General features: G+C 28.4%; 1 protein-coding gene across 2 annotated transcripts; it reads right to left on the bottom strand.

Moving 5' to 3' along the window:
* Positions 1-2,611: 2,611 nt before the first annotated feature.
* Positions 2,612-9,240, bottom strand: LOC117179764 (facilitated trehalose transporter Tret1-like). 2 transcript variants are annotated; one of them, XM_033371852.1, is made up of 2 exons: positions 8,997-9,240; positions 2,612-4,887 (listed from the first exon to the last, which is right to left on the bottom strand). In XM_033371852.1, coding segments are annotated over exons 1-2 (1,347 nt in total). In that variant the 5' UTR covers positions 8,998-9,240; the 3' UTR covers positions 2,612-3,541. The 2 variants fall into 2 exon arrangements, with proteins under 2 accessions (XP_033227743.1, XP_033227742.1); XM_033371851.1 differs by having other exon boundaries at positions 2,613-4,887; positions 8,977-9,240.
* Between the last annotated feature and the right edge of the window lie 8,085 nt (positions 9,241-17,325).

Raw genomic sequence — 17,325 nt, forward strand, 5'->3', positions numbered from 1 at the left:
CGCAAAGACACCGAAATGACATGGACATAGGATCTCGTCAAGTTGTCAGAAAGATGGCGTAACGATATCGTAAAGACGTCGCCAAATTTTGTGCCCAATGGGAAAGTTGATAGTATTGTCATCTTCTAATTCATAAGTAAACTGTAATCTTGTGTGAAAATAATGAAAGGTTTTGATAGTTTGTTTAATTTTATCTTTAGGAATAATTAAAAAAGTATCGTCTACATACCTAAAATAGGCTAAAATTTTAAAATCTAATTTGTTGAAAATTTCAGATTCTAAATCTTGCATTACAATGTCTGCTAAGTTATTAGAAATAGATGAACCCATAGGAGTTTCAAATGTTTGTCTGTAAAAAGTTTTGCTAAATTTAAAATAGGTGTTATTCATTAAAATCTACAACATAAAATTGCAATTATAGAAAACTTAGTCGATTCAGCTATTTTACTTTCTGACAAGAAATTGCATAATAATAATTTAAATACAGTCAAACAAGATCTATTTTTAAATAATTAGCCACGAAATATTATCGGCAAGCAAATTAATAATAGATTAAAAGAACTTAATAACAGACATTTAACTAACAATTTTAATAATATTATAAATAAAGAGTTTGATCCAAAAAGTAACATTACTATTCCATATTATGGTACAATTTCTGATAATCTAAAACGACATCTGAAAACTTATAAAATCACCAAAACTTTTCGTATAAATTCTAAACTGGATACAATGAATAAATTAGGCAAAGACCAATTAGAAACCTTAAATAAAACTGATGCAGTCTACCATTTTGCATTTAATTGTGGTAAATGTTTTATTAGACAAACAAAAAGACCCTAACATATTAGATGAACAGAACATCAAGATAGTTTTAGATTGAATTATGAAGACAACTTCTTAAATGATCATTTACATAAAAATATCAATGATAATATGTATCACTTTTTTCTTTGGGATGGGATTGAAATATTACATCAAGAGAGTAACCCTATAAAAAGAGACTGTGTGTGAGTGTGTGCGTATATTTTTAGTTTGTATCACTTCTGAGAAACAAAAATATTGTTCTCTCAGCTATATCTTTTTTCCATGTAGCTAGCGTGTGGACTAGGATAATTCACATGTGATCAACATACAACAAAATGATGGACTATTGATTTTTTTTATATTTAGTTTTTTAAACAAGACTTCAAAATTTCACCATATTGTTGTATGTTATCACATGTGTATTATCGTAGTTCACACGATAGCTACTTTTTTATATTTGAGTAATTTCAGAACTTTTTCTATTTTCGATGACCTGAAGTCAAGATATCGTGTTAGTTAGTTTCAAACAGGGATTTATTTTACCCTCTAAGGGTTTTAAACTGAATAATTAACTTTACTATGAGAAAAAAATGTTTCAAAAAAGTAATTGAAGATAACAGATTGCCCCCTTAAATAGAAAGACTATGATGCAATTTGGTTAAATTTACTTATAATATAGTAAAATGCATTTCAATTTTATTTAAGTTCACTAGTATTCTCGTCTATTTAACTAAGCTTGATTTATAGTCATTGTGTTTTTCTCATATTTTTTCTTGGTGTATTTTAAATAAGGCGGGAAACACGGAACCGATGGATGGCTGCGTTCCGAAAATTCGCGTCTACCGAAAGAGTCTCATTTTTGACTAATCAATTAGTAAATTTAAAGTAACCTGTTGTTAGATTTTGAATTACTAATTAGTAGTTTTGCCAGCGTTCGCCATGGCGAACAGTGGCGCGCTACGTCTAGAGTTTGACTAATTGAATTGGTTAAACGAAAGTAACCAATTCAATTATCTATTTTTGAATAATTATCAGTTATCGAGTTTTTTCTTTAACAATTAGTCAAATTCGACTGATAATTATTGAAATTTAACTAATTTAGATTCAGCGAGTACAATTCTCGATGGGATATAGAGATGACCCAGCCTCAAAGAAAGATTCTACTTCTAGAACTTTAGTGTCTAGAAGGATATATGTAGCCATTAAAATAAAGGGTTTATCGTCAAGGATTACTTTAATATCCACGATATTAATTTTAGGCACTGTACTTATTATAAAGCTTAAATTTATTAAACTTGTATACATTTTTAACTTTATTAGGAAGGATTTTAATTTTATGACAAAAATATTTGAATTTAAGTATAAAAGATGAATTTTTAACAAAATAGTTTGCTATTTTTAACCATAATAATAAAATGAACTTCAAATTTAGTTTTTTTTTCTAAATTACCTTACTCTATCAGGTTTTCCGTGACATTCCCCGCCTATCTGAAATTACCTGATCTGTAGAAACTCTGTAGTTTAAAAAGTATATTTTTATTTAACTCTATACTTTTTGTGAAAATATATGTAGTCATTATTATATATATTCATTTAAACAATAAATAAAATAGTTTATTTTACAAAACAATTTTCAAGTTTCAACGACGTATTCTATCTTTTAATAATTAGAAATTCACAACAATATCAATCAGTAAATTAGGAAATTTATTTATTATGAACAATTAAGGATAATTAATTCCGCCACGATGATTAGTTTATCAATTTTCAGTTTTTTTAACATAAATTATGCAGCGTGGTGAAACTAATCCCTTGAAGAACAATTTTTAACATAATAAATAGATAATGAAAAACCAAGTAGTTTTTTGTTAGTTTCGATTACACATATTCTGGAATCAATTTTCATTCAGAAAATACATAATTCATGCACAAATTTGCTGGTATGAAGAGTGTTATTTCAACAATGGTTAACAACCTTATTGTTTTTAAACGAAAATAAAAAAAAGGTTTATTTGTAATCATAATTTGTATCATTTTACCCATAACTCGTGATATGTAAGTGCATGAGCACTTTTTTTAATATTACGCAACGTAAATTTGCTCACAAATAAATGAGTATGAAAAAATTTTTAATTACTTGAAATTGCGTCTATTTTAATTGAAATCTAGAATATTTTTTTTTGTAAAATTAACAGGTAGTTTCAAAGCAGATAAAAACTTCAGAAGTGTTTTTTTTACTGTTTTATTAAGAAATCCAGGTTCTTAGAAGAGTCTTAATTCGGAGCCTATCAGAAATAAGGGTTTCTCTTTTAACTTTTGCAACATTTTCTCTAGTTTAATTATGCTATTAAATATTTGGCATTCGAATGCAATGCGGCGAGTCAGTCTACAGAAACACGATTTCCGGAACTTTAAAAAAAACTTGGAATCTTTCTCAGGAAATTTTGTCATACGAAATGCCTGTACTGATTCTATAAACACCAAATGATCATTTAATTTTTTTCATAACTAAGATCAATTTTTGGATATATATTTGAAAATAAAAGTTTAAAAAAAAATGATTTAAAATGAGGAAATCAACATGGCTTTGCTTCAGAAAAAATATTGGTTTTTGGTTTCAAAAAATCTGCAGTCTTACGTTCATGTAAAGAAACATTTTCGCTCTGGGAGAAAATACAAAGTATTTCACAGCTATTTCTTTCAAAATTTTATTCAGAAATATTGCTTTATTGGTTTATCTGGAGGGAATCTTTATTTTCTTTTTTGTATGCATATTTTCCTGAATTTCTTCAAGAGTCTTACCCTTTGTTTCAGGAGCGATGCAAAAATAGAGAATCGAGCCGAAGAAAGTGCAGATTGCGTAAATCCAGAAACTGGCATAAGTACCTGCTAAATTATTGACCCATGGGAATGCAAGTTTAACAGTAATCAAGACCATACTCATTGTCGTGTTAATAAAAAGCACAGCTGGCATTTTCACATCAAGAGCGAAAATTTCCCCCATTAAAATAAAGGGTATGTAAGAAAGACCCAAAGAAAATGCAATTTCATAGACAATTAATCCCAAAAGTGGTAGCCAAGTGATTGATTTAACATTTAATTCGAGACAAGTCTTCATGAAAAAAAATATTCCTACTATTGCTAGGCCCAGGGCACTAAATAAACCAGACAATAAAAAAGTCAATTTTCTGCCAGCTCGCTCGATTATTAAAGTAGCTACCAGAGCCATTATTACCCCAATTATTGCAATTATCATTGCACATATTTCTGGTGCCAAGGGGATTTCTGTTTCTTTGAAAATATCTTGAGTAAAGGCACCAATAGACGTTGATCCTGATAAATATTTTGTCGTCCAAGCCACCAAGGCAATAAAGAGACTTGCTCTGTTTCCTTTAACAACAAACAATTCTCGAAACTTCCATTTTTTATTTTCTTGACTCTCCTTTACGGATTTCTCTATTCTTTTAAGATCTGAATCTATAATTTCTGGTATCTTGACTCCTTTCAACATCATTAAAGTTTTGAGGGCCTTTTCTCTTTGATTTTGCAATAGGAGATAATAGGGACTTTCTGGCATAAAGAAAAATATTGCAAAGAAAAGAACTGGAATGATTAACATCATTATGTTCATTGTATTATAAGAAAATAATGCGCCGGCTGTTTTGACATACATGTGACCCAAATTGACGAAAATCCTTATTCCAATAAGTAGTATTCCTCTTATGTCTTTGTCAGCAATTTCACCTATGTACATAGGTACTAAAGCCATTGCAAAATCACCAGCAATTCCTGTGATAAAACGTGATATGTATAATGTAATGATATTTTTTGCGAAAACAATCATCAACCATGCAATTATGTAAGGTATGGATATCATGAGAATCCAGTTTTTTCGACCTAGAAAACTATAAATAAATAGAAATAAGATATTTCCGGTAAATAGTCCAACATCTATCAGTGCAGCTATCCATGCGCCCTCTACTTCCGTTATAGGAATTTCAGAATTGTTATTCTTCAGGTGTGGTAGAGCAGGGGATGTCCAGGAATATGTTCCTCCAGCGGCCATTGCGAAAAGGCACACTAAACAAAATTAAAAATTCGTTAGTTGTTTCATGCTTCTCAAAAACAGAAATTTAAAAATTGATCGTTTCATTATCCTCAAAATTATGTAATATAAGATCTTTAATGTTTAAAACTCATTACAACGGTATATTAATTTTTCGAAGACATCATTATTATCACCAGAGAACAACCGAATTTCTCAACGTCTTTACAGAGTCGATGGAGCTATCAACTGAATATTAGTTTAATTACCTTTTTTCTGCAAAAATATCTTCTTTTTTTACTCCTTTGGGAATTTATCCAGAGTATGATCTCGATATCTTTATAAGAAGACTCACTTCTTAGTCACTGTTTGAAGATTAATTCATACTTAAGCGACTTTTTTAAATCAAACCGTTCAAACCAAGAATTTCTCAATTTTTTTAAAGGGCCTAGGGGGGTGAGCATGCAAAAATTGCCCCCGCACGTATCAAGTGCAAATTACGACTACAGATTGACATCCGTACGACATAAAATTCTTCCAAAGGATAACTTAACATTGTTTTAGGGAAGTCATGGAGGGGATAAGTAAAACAAAAAAGTCATTTTTCTCGAAACTAACTGAGAAGTGTTTTATATTTGAAATAAAAAATGCGGGTAAAAAACTGTTTGAAAAATATGAAATATTTTTTTGAGGTTATGGTTTAGATCTTTGATTTCAAAAAAATACGTATATTATCTACCTTTACATACATTTACCCAAATTTTGCATAGGGGTACTTCATGGCTAAAGAAAACCACATCTAGCACGGGGCGGCGATCGTGTATTGCGTATAGCGCACAACATTACCTTAAGGCCTCTAACATTACAGATTAATCGAAAACGATGAAACTGATTTTTATAATCCAAATATATGTTGTTGCCACCCATAAGACTAGTCAGAAACATTTTTTTGTAATTTTTAAGGGCATGTGGCCCTGGATTCTTTTTTGAGGGATAATAACAAAAAAGAATATATTGTGCTAAATAAAAATTTTATGCATGTGCACTATTTTGAGGTCAGGATCGTTTTTCAGCTCTCTGTCATTCCGATAATGTAGGCCTCTGTTGTACTGATGCGGTCTGTAGCACTCAAGAATAATTATGGGAAAGAATTTCAACACTCAATTTCGAAATACACGCACATATTAAATTTAACAGAATTAAAATTTTTTGAATTGATCCGCAAAAAAAATGTGCGGGGAAGTCTGTTAGAATATTCGCTATCATTTCCAGATTTTAAAGATAAAAACTTATTAGTGTTGAAAAAAATTTGAAGTAATTTTATCTGTTAAAATAATTTTCTAACTTTTAAAATATTAAAATAAAAAGTAGAAATAAAAGAAATTATTTTAAACTACAACTTTTCTTAGGGGCACTTCATGGCTTAAAAAATCAAAATCTGGCGCAGGGCGCAGTTCGCGTACTGCGCATAGCGCATAACATTACCTCAAAGCCTAGAACACCACAGATCGATCGAAAACGACTGATACGATTTTGATGATCAAAATATATGTTCGTCATCAAGAAGAGTAGTTAGAAAAAAAAGTTTGAAAATTTTAATATAAAAAGGAGGGGTACAAGAAATGTTTTTGAATTTTCCAACATTTTTTTGAGGATATCGTTTAGAGATACACCTCTAGTTTTTCTAGGTAGGGGTGCTTCATGGTTCAAAAAAAAAATCTGGCGTGGGGTATCGTGCGTTCGCAATACATGTACGTAATACAAATACGCAACAGACGCACGGCACACCGCGCCAGACTTTGTTTTTTTAGCCATGAATTACCATATGAAAAATTTGGGTAAAATATATGTTGAAGTAGGCAATATAAGTAATTTTTTCCTAAAAAAACTATAGGTGTATCACTAAAACACCACTTCAAAAAAAATTCGAACTTTTTAAAACATTTTTTTACCCCTACATTTTATTTAAAATTTTTTTAAATTTTTGTTTCTAATTATTCTTTTGGGTGACTATTACATACATTTGAATTATTAAAATCCGTTTCGTCGTTGTCGATTGATCTCTGATGTTCTAGGTCTTATGTAATGTTGTGCGCTATACGGAATACACGTATGGTGCCTCGCGCTGGATTTTGTTTTCATTAGCCATGAAGTACCCCTATGAAAAATTTAGGTAAAATATATGTATAAGTAGATAATATAAAAATTTTTTCTTAAAAAAACTAGAGGCATATCTCTAAAACTCAAAATAATAATAACCTCAAAATAATGTATCAAATATTTTAAACATTTTTGGACTGCCATTTTTTATTTTAAAATTTGAAAATTTGTTTTTGAACTACTGTTACGGGTGACTGTAACATATGTTTTGATCATTAAAATCTGTTTAGTAGTTTTCGAGAAAAATGATTTTTTTTATTCTACTTTCCCCCTCCATAAGTCCCCTAAACATAAAATTTCTGAGTTATCCTTTGAAGGAATGCTAGATCATACGGATGCCCATATATAGTGGCAATTTGAACTTGATACGTGCGGGGAAAACTTTTGCATGCTTAACCTCCTAGACCCTTTCTTTCAATTCTTTTTAATTCATCCTGCATCATCTTGTATTTTTAATTTCTTTTTAGCTTAAATACTTTCAAATTTGCTTGGAGTTTTTATGGATTTTATCAGATTATTATTTACTAAAAGTGCGATTCACTCCCATTTATGGTAATGGAATAGAATTTTTGGGGATTTTACACATTTTTTTCTGCACTTAATATTTTTTTTCTCAAATTTATCAATAATTTTTATGAACTAAAATTTTTTAAATCTCTGTTATGTTTTTAATTTACCCTGAATTTTCTAAAATGTAATTGAATTGTTCTACATTCACTGAATTCTGCTCAATTCTATGCATTTTCAAGTGTTTTTTCAATTCACCCTGAAGACTTTCATATTCACCTTGGATTCACTGGCCTTTTATCAAATTCTTTGAAATTTGCTTCAATATTTTCGATTAATGCCAAACTTAATAAATTCAATGAATTTTCAAAATATTTTTTAATTAGTTTCAGTTTACTTGAATTCTTCATAATTTACTTTAAATTTGTATTGAGATCATAGAATTAATCTAATTTCTATAAAATGGCTTAAAATTTAATTGATTTTATTCGTTAAATTTTTGTTTCAATTTGTGTTAATTTTGTTAAATATCCCTTGAAATATGTTAACTTTAACTTAACTCAATTTGATGGAAATTTATAGATTGCTAAAATTTTGTTAAATTATTTCATTACATTTCTTACAAATTTCGTTAGAGCCTCTTGAATTCCTTAAAATTCACGACAATTTCACTGAAACAGTGAAATATGTTGCACTTTTTGAATTTCTTTTAACTTATTCAAGTTAATTTAGAATACAGCTCCTTTTGAATTCTTATAAATTTAATACACTCAAATTAAAAAAAAAATGTACTTCGATTTTTCATAAATTCAATTAAATTTCTTTAATTTTTCTCAAATTTCGCAAAATGAAATAAAACGAAAATTCGCACGATGAGATGTAAACGGAAAAATTTGAAAAAATTATAACTTTCTTATAAATGTCCAGTCCTCAAATTTTAATTCATTAATTACTTTTACTCCGTGTCTAATAAAACAAGAAAAAATTTCATCCCGATAGCATTATCTAAACATCTTGTTCTCAAATTGTTTTTTACCCATCACTTGTATTTCATGATAGGAAACAAATAAAAGTCATCTCAATATTTTTATCCCGCTCAAGCGGTGGATAAAATGTCCGATAAAAATATTGGGTTGCATTTTTTTCTGGTTTCGTTGAACATCGATCACAAGTAGTTACTGAAAGAAAATTTTGACAACCCGATCTTTAGAGAAAAGCTATAATTTTTTCCGAATATCAGATATAGCATACTTCACTTAAATATTAAATATGACATTATAATGAGTTATTACGATCTAGGTAATTTTTAAAAGTGATATATTTTCATTTATAAATGTTACGAACTGCAGTGACATTTTGTTGTAACTGATTATGAGAAATTTTCAAAAAGATCATTCATCTTAGACAAAGAATATTCCTAACTTGAAAAAATATAAAAATATTATAACAATATTTACCACTGGCAGTAGCCACGTACTGTAAACAAAAATTCCCAACTTTTTCGGGCACAATCTTCACTTTTTTTGTTAAATCTTCAACGGGTACTTTCTCATAATCATTATCTCTTGAATCGGGATATTGATTTTTATCCTTCATGCTTCTTATATTTTTGGATTTCTTTCCTTGCATTTCAATTATAATTGAATTTAAAAACTATTTTTTGAATAAGCAATATCGTTGCAGCTTGATTGAAGAATGATCATGATTTGTTATGCGGATATTCCTTATTTCATTAGTCTGAATGCTGACACAATTTTATCTTAAAAGTATCGATAAGAGATAGAATGACGCAGCTCTGTCAGTGAACAAGAAACTATGTTCCCTATTTAGAAGGAGAAGAAATATTGGCTTGTCAATCATTCTTCTTTACTGTAAACAGTGTTTTTTTCAAATAATATTAATTTTGTCCATTTTGTTAATTAATTTGTTTCAGTGTTTTGTTACAAATTAACCGGTAATTTTACATTTATAAATGAAGGCTCAGGTGTTTCGCTAATAACATTTTTCCGGTTAAAAAAAATTTTGTGCATTTCTTTAGATGTACTTAGTAGCTAAAATTAAGACTGCCTATTAGCTTTTCGATTCGGTTAAAGGAATTTCTGAATTTTTTTGTCGGCAGCGCTGCCGAAGTCCAGTATACAGAAGATCCATTCATAGCAGTCAAAACGCAAAGCTGTGGAAAAAATCAAACTTTTTTTAATGACAAAAATAAATTCATAAAAAAAAATTTATTTATTCCGAATTTCAGGATTATGAGACACTTTAAAAAAATAATTATTTTTATCTTCACCAGTGTCGAACCAGGCTACAAATATTTTAGCTTTAAAAAAATACAATTTTTTACTCACTAGTGATTATAATCTGTGATAAGTTAGAAATTGTATTTTATTTATTGCGGCAAATTCTATTTCTTGTTAAATATTGTCACTTGTAATGAACTGAATAAAGTAGATTAATACTTGTTTACATTTTCATCGAAGAAGGTAATGATTTTTATGAAATATAACCTCCCACCCCGCCCGTTTTTGTCAAATTTTTACGTTTTGAGACCTCCTGAATAAGAAAAACAGGTTTTTACAAATGTGTATGTCTATATGGCTGTATGTATGTTTGTCTGTTTGTGAGGACGAAAACTTTTGAAAAAATGAAACTGTTAGATTGGCCTTTTAAACACTATTTTAGTGTCGAAAAATAAAGGTCACCTTCGTCAGTCAGTCATTTAGGATAAATATTTCTTGATGGAACTAAAACTGATAAAAAAAATTACATTATGCGGCAAACTATGCAAGATACGAAAAAAGATGATAAGACAAATATTTTGCAATCAAAAAAATCTAGACATTTTTTATTAATACTTTTTATAGGACACGTAGATTTTGTTTTATTTATAAAAAATATTAAAAATACAAGAATTGAAATTTTTTCAACACGACACAAGGTAAGAAAAAATAAATACTTAAAATTTTGTCGACTAAAAAAAATATATTTTTTAATTATTTTTCAATATGATAAATATTTGCTTAGAACTACCTTTTTGCATTCTTATTATAGAAGGTATTATATTTGTGTAAATTTGGCACTCCCCCCCCCCCTTTCTCGGTTTTATCAAATGTCCACGTTTTGAGACTATCTGAATCCGAAAACAGGTTTTTACAAATGTGTCTCTCAGTCTGTATATTTGTAATTCTGTCTGTATGTCAACCGAAAGAGCTTTAATAAAAGAGAATTCACAATCACCAGCCTACAGATCTCGATTTGTTAACCTTCAATATTTAAAGGCTTGCGTACTAATGTGGAGGAATACATTATGGAGCGCAAAGCGCGAGATTAATTTGTTATTAAGCGCGAAGCGTAAGAACCAAAATTTTTTTTCTTTAGTTAAAAAAATACTTAACTCTCAATTGTTGGACATTTGTAGAGTCTGCTCATTAACGTTAACTGATTAGCAACTGCCTACATTTTTAACAATGTGCCTTTGATGGAATGGTTTTCAAGTAGTGTTGTACCCTTAGAAAAGTGGTAATGAAATTTTATTTGTTTTAGATTAATACGAGGGGTGTTCAAAAAGTAAGTTTCCCTGGTGTGCCGTTTTGCCCCAGCGCCATCTAGTGAGCTTGGATCGAACATAGTTTTAGTTTAGGATATACCGATAAGAGCGGAACCGGTCGTAGCTGCCGAAAAAATTTTTTTCATCAGTACCGGCTCGGCAACCATGGAGCTACCTGTGAAAAATGTGTCCACCTGTGAGTTGCGTGCAGCTATTCGCTTTTTAACTGCAAAAGGGCTTAATGGCAAAGAAAGTCACACTCAAACCTTACCGGAAAAATTCAAATGGAAAATTTTTGATCGCCCACCCTACTTTTCAGATCTCGCACCAAGTGATTTTTTCCTTTTTCCTGAGTTAAAGGAAAGTTTGGGTGGCCATCACTTCAATTCAAATGATGAAGTGAAAGACTTTGTTAAATTATTCTTTAAAAAACAGGGCACGGATTTTTATAAAGAAGGTTTGTTAAAGCTTGAGAACAGATATAAAAAATATATCCAAGTCCAAGGTGACTATGTAGAAAAATAGTTTATAAGTCAATCAATAAATAGATATGTTACTTTAACTTAAAAATTGTGTTTTGCTTTTTTCGCGGATCAGGGAATCGTATTTTTGGGACACCCCTCGTACATAAGAAGTTCTGTTTTTAACTTTCTTTCCGTGAAAATGGTGAAAAACGTGACTATTGATATTTCTAAAGTAAGAAGTCATCATAGATCTTTTATTACACTTCAAATATTGATAATATGATACTGATAAGATATGGGAATTGTTAAACTTTAATTGCTTCAAGCTGTGATTATGAAATAATCCAACAAGGATAAAATGCACTTCCGGGAATGTATTACCTCAAATCGTCTGACGATTACGAAGAGTCAATGTTTACAGAAATTTTATATAAAAAACTGGATTTATTTATTTATTAAAATTCGTATCGTTAGCTTATCTAGTGTAATAGAATTTCCCTCAATTCTGAAGGTAAATTTATTTATTTTTTTCCTTTTGTAAAGTAATTTTAAATTTCCTATAGATTTCTGCCTCTGGTTCCATGGACATATAATTAGACTATATATAATACTATAATCTCGCGCTTCGCGCTCGATAATGTATTGACCTCGGACTACGGGTTCGATGTTTGTACTTCTGCCACATTTGTGCGCAGACCTGTTAAATTTATAGGTCAAAATATTGACAATTGTCCTTGACTGATTGTGAATTCTCCTTTGTTAAAGCTCTTTCGGTTTATGAATACATTTTCATCATGTATCTCGAGCTTGACACTCAAATTTGTAAAAAATGCGAAATTTCCGATATTATGATCAACTTTATCCAATCCAATGTATATTATAATCATTTTTGTACCTCAATCTGGAGCATGCATTAGTATTTAAACGAGAGTATTTTTATTCTCTTATTTTTGTAATCAAAAAAAGTGCGCATCTTATGAACAAAATTGTTATTAAACATGTTATTGCAACTTGTTTAGCTTTTCTATGTAGTGTATTCATTTTTCATGTTATTGTTGTCTATTTATTTTTTTCCATCTCTTGTTTCGTTCTATCAAAAATTTTTATTTTTTTTATCTTTACGACTAGTAATAGGAAATCTACTCGTCCGATATAAAAATTAATAATAAAACATTTGTAGATACTTTTTGGGTGAACATTTTTTGTCTATAATTTTTTTCCAAAAATTTGTATTTTTTCTTTAATAAACTTTGGTGTATTTATTTTTTTCATAGCTTATATTGTTTGTCTAAGAATTTATTTTCTTCATTCTTAATTTTCTTTTTTACACATTAACAAAAACTACATGTTCTATCAAAAAGTAATTTCTAGTAAATTTTTAGATCTTTCTTAAGTGCATAATTGTTATATATTTATTCTTTTTGTATGTTCAATGGTTTGAACGCAAAATGGATTTTTTTATTTTTTCTTATTTTTTTGCCATCAAAATTTGAATGTTTGATTTTCCAAACAAATTAAAAAGATGTTATAATAATCGTGCAGAGCTATGAAGAAATGCGCGTAGAATGTTGAGATCTTGAAAAAATTGGTCTAAAAAATTTTCAAAATTCTCCGATTTTTTAAATTGTCATTCAAAATATCTGTCTAACGATCTCGACTTTCAGTTTCTGACACTAAAAGAGTGTATCAAAGTACAATCTAACAGATTAATTTTGGTTAAAGAGATCGTGCCCACAGACAGACATACCGACAGACATAGTCGTAAAAACCTGTTTTTTTAAAGTAATTCTAAGTAAATATTTAGATATAATTTAGGCGCAAAATGTTGTAAAAGAAAATACTATTGCAGCTTGTGTCGTTTTTTTAAAACTTAGTTTGTTTATTTTTAATGTTTTTTTTGTCGACTAAAATAAAAATTACCTATGATATTAAAAAACGATTGATAAATTTAATTTCCTTATTTTTAGCGTTGTCTTTTATGAATAAAATAAAAACTACGCGTCCTATGAAGAAGTAATTAATAAGAAATGTGTAGATCATTTTTTTATGTACAATTTCTGTCATCTTATGTTTTTTCCGATCTTGCGAAGTAGTTAATAACATAAGCAAAGAAGAATCATTTTTAATAAAAAATTTGCATTTTCATTAAAACAATAAAATTTCTAGTAAAACGGATACACTTTTTAATGAAAAAGATTAATTGTCACAAAAATAGTTGAATTTTATGTTACGACAAATTTAAGTTGATTTTTCACGATAAAAATATGAATTTTTAAACAGGAAATAAGTTTCTATGAAAAACATTGAATTTTCAATACAAGGAGACGAAATTTAACCAAAGGAAGACTTTTTGACAAAATTGTTAAATTCTCTACCAAATAGTTGCATTATTATCTAAAAAGATGAAATTTGTCTAAAAACAGAGGAATTTTTATTTTTAAAAAGGACAACTTTTCAAAAAATAGTAGATTTTTCATCCGAAAAAGATTCAAGTTGACTTTTCAGGATCAAAATATGAATTTTGTAAGAAAAAATAAGTTTCTACGAAAAAATTGAATTTTCAATCCAAAACGACGAATTTTTGTCACCAAAAATATGAAGAATGTTTAACAAAATATTTAAATTCTCTACAATATAGTTGAATTTTTACACAAGAAAGATGAAATTTGTACTAAAACAAATGAATTTTTTATAAAAAATGACAAACTTTTCTTTAAAAAGTTAAACTTTCATTCGAAAAAGTGTTCAGTTCATTTTTCAACAACGATATATAAATTTTAAGAAAATAGTAATTTTTTATGAAATAGTTAGATTTGCAATAAACAGTAGATTTTTCAATTAAAGAAATGCATTTTTAACCAAGGAAGATAAAATATGTCTTAAAGCAGATAAATTTTTTTTAAAAAATGTATTTTTTGTTGTTGAATTTTCATCCAAAAATGATTACAGTTCATTTTTCAACATTAAAATATGAATTTACAAAGATAAGAATTTACCCAAATAAGAATTGTAAATAATAAGTTAATTTTCGGCTCAATAGTCAAATTTTTGTTAAAATGCATGACTTTTTAACAATATTGTTAAATTTGCAACCAAACAGTTGAAATTTTGCTCAACAAAAATGAAAATTTTACTAAAGCAGGTAAATTTTTTAATTCGAAAGACAACTTTAAAAAAAGGGGGTTAAATTTTCATCAAAAAAGATTTTAACTGACTTTTCAACACAAAAATAAGGACTTTATACGAAATTAAATTTTCTAGAAAATAGTTAAATTTTTAATAAAACAGTTGCATCCTTATTTAAGAAAGATGCAATATTTCTACTAAAAAAATATCAACTTTTAAATAGAAAAGACCAATTTTCAGAAAAGATAGTTTTCATCCCCAAAAGATCCAAATCGACTTATCAGCAATAAAATTTGAGTTTTAAACTAAAGGTTAATGTTCTATGAAAATTGTTAAAATTTTTAACCCAATAAGATGCATTTTTTAGAAAAAAGTTGAATTTGCAACCGAATAGGATGTCTTGTCTAATAAAATTATCAAACATTTAACCAAATGGAAAATTTATAACTAAAAAGATTATCTTTAGGAGAAAGCTTCTGCCAATTTGTGGAAATTAGGTACATGAGTGAAGGACCCCTCCTCCCTACCTTAGCAAATGGTAACAAATTGTCTCACCCCCCCCCCCCCCCCCCCCCCCCCCCCCCTCTTAAGTTCTTACGTAATTTAAGTATGGTCATATATATAATTTCAGTGACAAATTTATATCACTTTTAATAAATATTATAAACAAATTGTCGTGCACTTGATTACAATGATAGATAAGATTGTTGGTTAGATTGCTGGACGATTAGAATTGAAAGGAGGTCAAGTTTATTACCTGTAATATTAGCAATATAAATTTTTGTGCTTTTTTAAATTGTGAATTTTATCTCACGGGTCATTAATATGAATGTAGCAAACGTACTCAGCGATAACAACTGTTTGCATTTATTGTACGGGTTGTTTTAGGCATTCCTTGAATATTTAAACAAAAACATCGACATTAAAAAAAAACCTTAGGATTTTTTTTTGTATTCTACTGTTGAATTTGGCAATCAGTTTAAGAAAAATGTAAAAAACATATCCTAGCAGAGAAATTGGACACGTTTATTTTTAAGGTTTTTATTTTAAATATGGATAAATATTTAGTCATTTAAAAATTGATTTTCGAAACTAATAGTATAGTAAAAAAATCTCCTGTGATTTTATTTGTTAGTAACTGTCAACTTCCTGTTATTCATATTTATGGGATGCTAAAACAACCCTTATAATAATTTTAACTAATATCCGTTCTCGGGTATTTTAGTTTTATTGTTCGAATGTTTACGGGATGTTAAAATAAACCTTAACATAAATTTAGCTACTTATTATATCAGGATATTTTTTCTGAGTTCATTGTGAATTGATTTGCGATTACAATAGTTTTCTAAAAAAATCTCCTCTGATTTTTTGTTTGTTTTTCAATGTGAATTCCCTTGATTAAATATTTAGGGAAAGTTAAAACAACACTGAAAAAACCTCAATTTTTTTCTCTGGTAGGATATGCTCATCAGATTGACTGATAATTAATTTCCAACCCCGATAGCATAGTAAATAAACTACTGTGGTTTATGTTTTCTTGGAAATTTTAATTTTTTTATCAGATATTTTCTTAACTCATTTTATATTCTGCATGCCACATCTCCCAAGTTACATATATCTAGCGTTTTACTTTTAATTTCAGACACAATTAAAAAGATAAAAGTAACAATTTAAATTCGTAAAGATATAAATGAATATTGAAAAAAGAGATATATAGACTTTATAAAAACTGATGAAATTGGAAATTTTATAGGACCTTGAAAAATTCCCATAGGTGAACAATTAGGTTTTGCGAGACTTTTGCGCTAACAATTTTTTTTTATGGTTTCTATTAGGACAAGTAATTTTGAATGCATGAAATATTAATTTCTGTTGATAATTTAATGAATAAATAAATTATCTGAACAATTTATTATTGTTTGTTCCAATTTTTTCTTAGAATCAAGTTAAAAAATGTGTGATTATGTTAAGCTACCGAAAGAAAATTAATGTAGACAAGATACAAATTCTGTTCTTTAAAGATTAAGCTGGAGGGAAATAAGAAGTTGGTTAGGAAAAACTCAAGGAAAAGTCCGGAGATTTTGAAAATGAAAGTTTATGGCAAACCTAAAATTTATCCTAAAAATGATTCTGAAATTCAAATACATGGAGCTTTGTCAAATTTTTAATTTTCTTGAAACGGAATATTTGATGAAGAATATTCGAAATGGTATCAATAAATTTGGTTTAACCCAAAAAGAAAGTAAATATATGTCCGAAAAAACAGTTTTAGAACATTTTTTTCCGAGTGTCGCAAAGTGTTCAAAATTAACAGTAAACAATCGCAGTTTTCCTGAAAATATTAAAAGTCAATTATCTCAAAAAACCTACACTAATATCTTTTTCCAATTCTTTGTTTAATTTGTACTATTATAAGGAAAATACCTTGTGAATTTTTGGTTAGGAGATTTTTTTTCATAAAAACAATTTTTCACATTTTTCTTGCATATGAAAACAGATACAAAAAAAATCAAAAGAAAATAATTGGCAGTGTTTAAGAAGTTCTAGAAAAAATTCCTCTAAAAACAATATACCAGGTGTATACATATGAAACCGGTATTTTTTTAAGAAAAAAACACATTTATTTCAAGAGAATGATAACAAATATTTTATTCAAAGTATGCGCCCTC

Source organism: Belonocnema kinseyi, chromosome 9, assembly GCF_010883055.1.
Source record: "Belonocnema kinseyi isolate 2016_QV_RU_SX_M_011 chromosome 9, B_treatae_v1, whole genome shotgun sequence".
Lineage (NCBI taxonomy): Eukaryota > Metazoa > Arthropoda > Insecta > Hymenoptera > Cynipidae > Belonocnema > Belonocnema kinseyi.

What these genes read in the sequence shown, in the direction of transcription:
- LOC117179764 (XM_033371851.1), bottom strand. Translation starts at nt 9,148, where the DNA reads ATGCAAGGAAAGAAATCCAAAAATATAAGAAGCATGAAGGATAAAAAT. An exon ending in GTACGTGGCTACTGCCAGTG is followed by an intron (nt 4,888 to 8,976) that starts GTAAATATTGTT and finishes AATTTTGTTTAG; the next exon opens with TGTGCCTTTTCGCAATGGCC.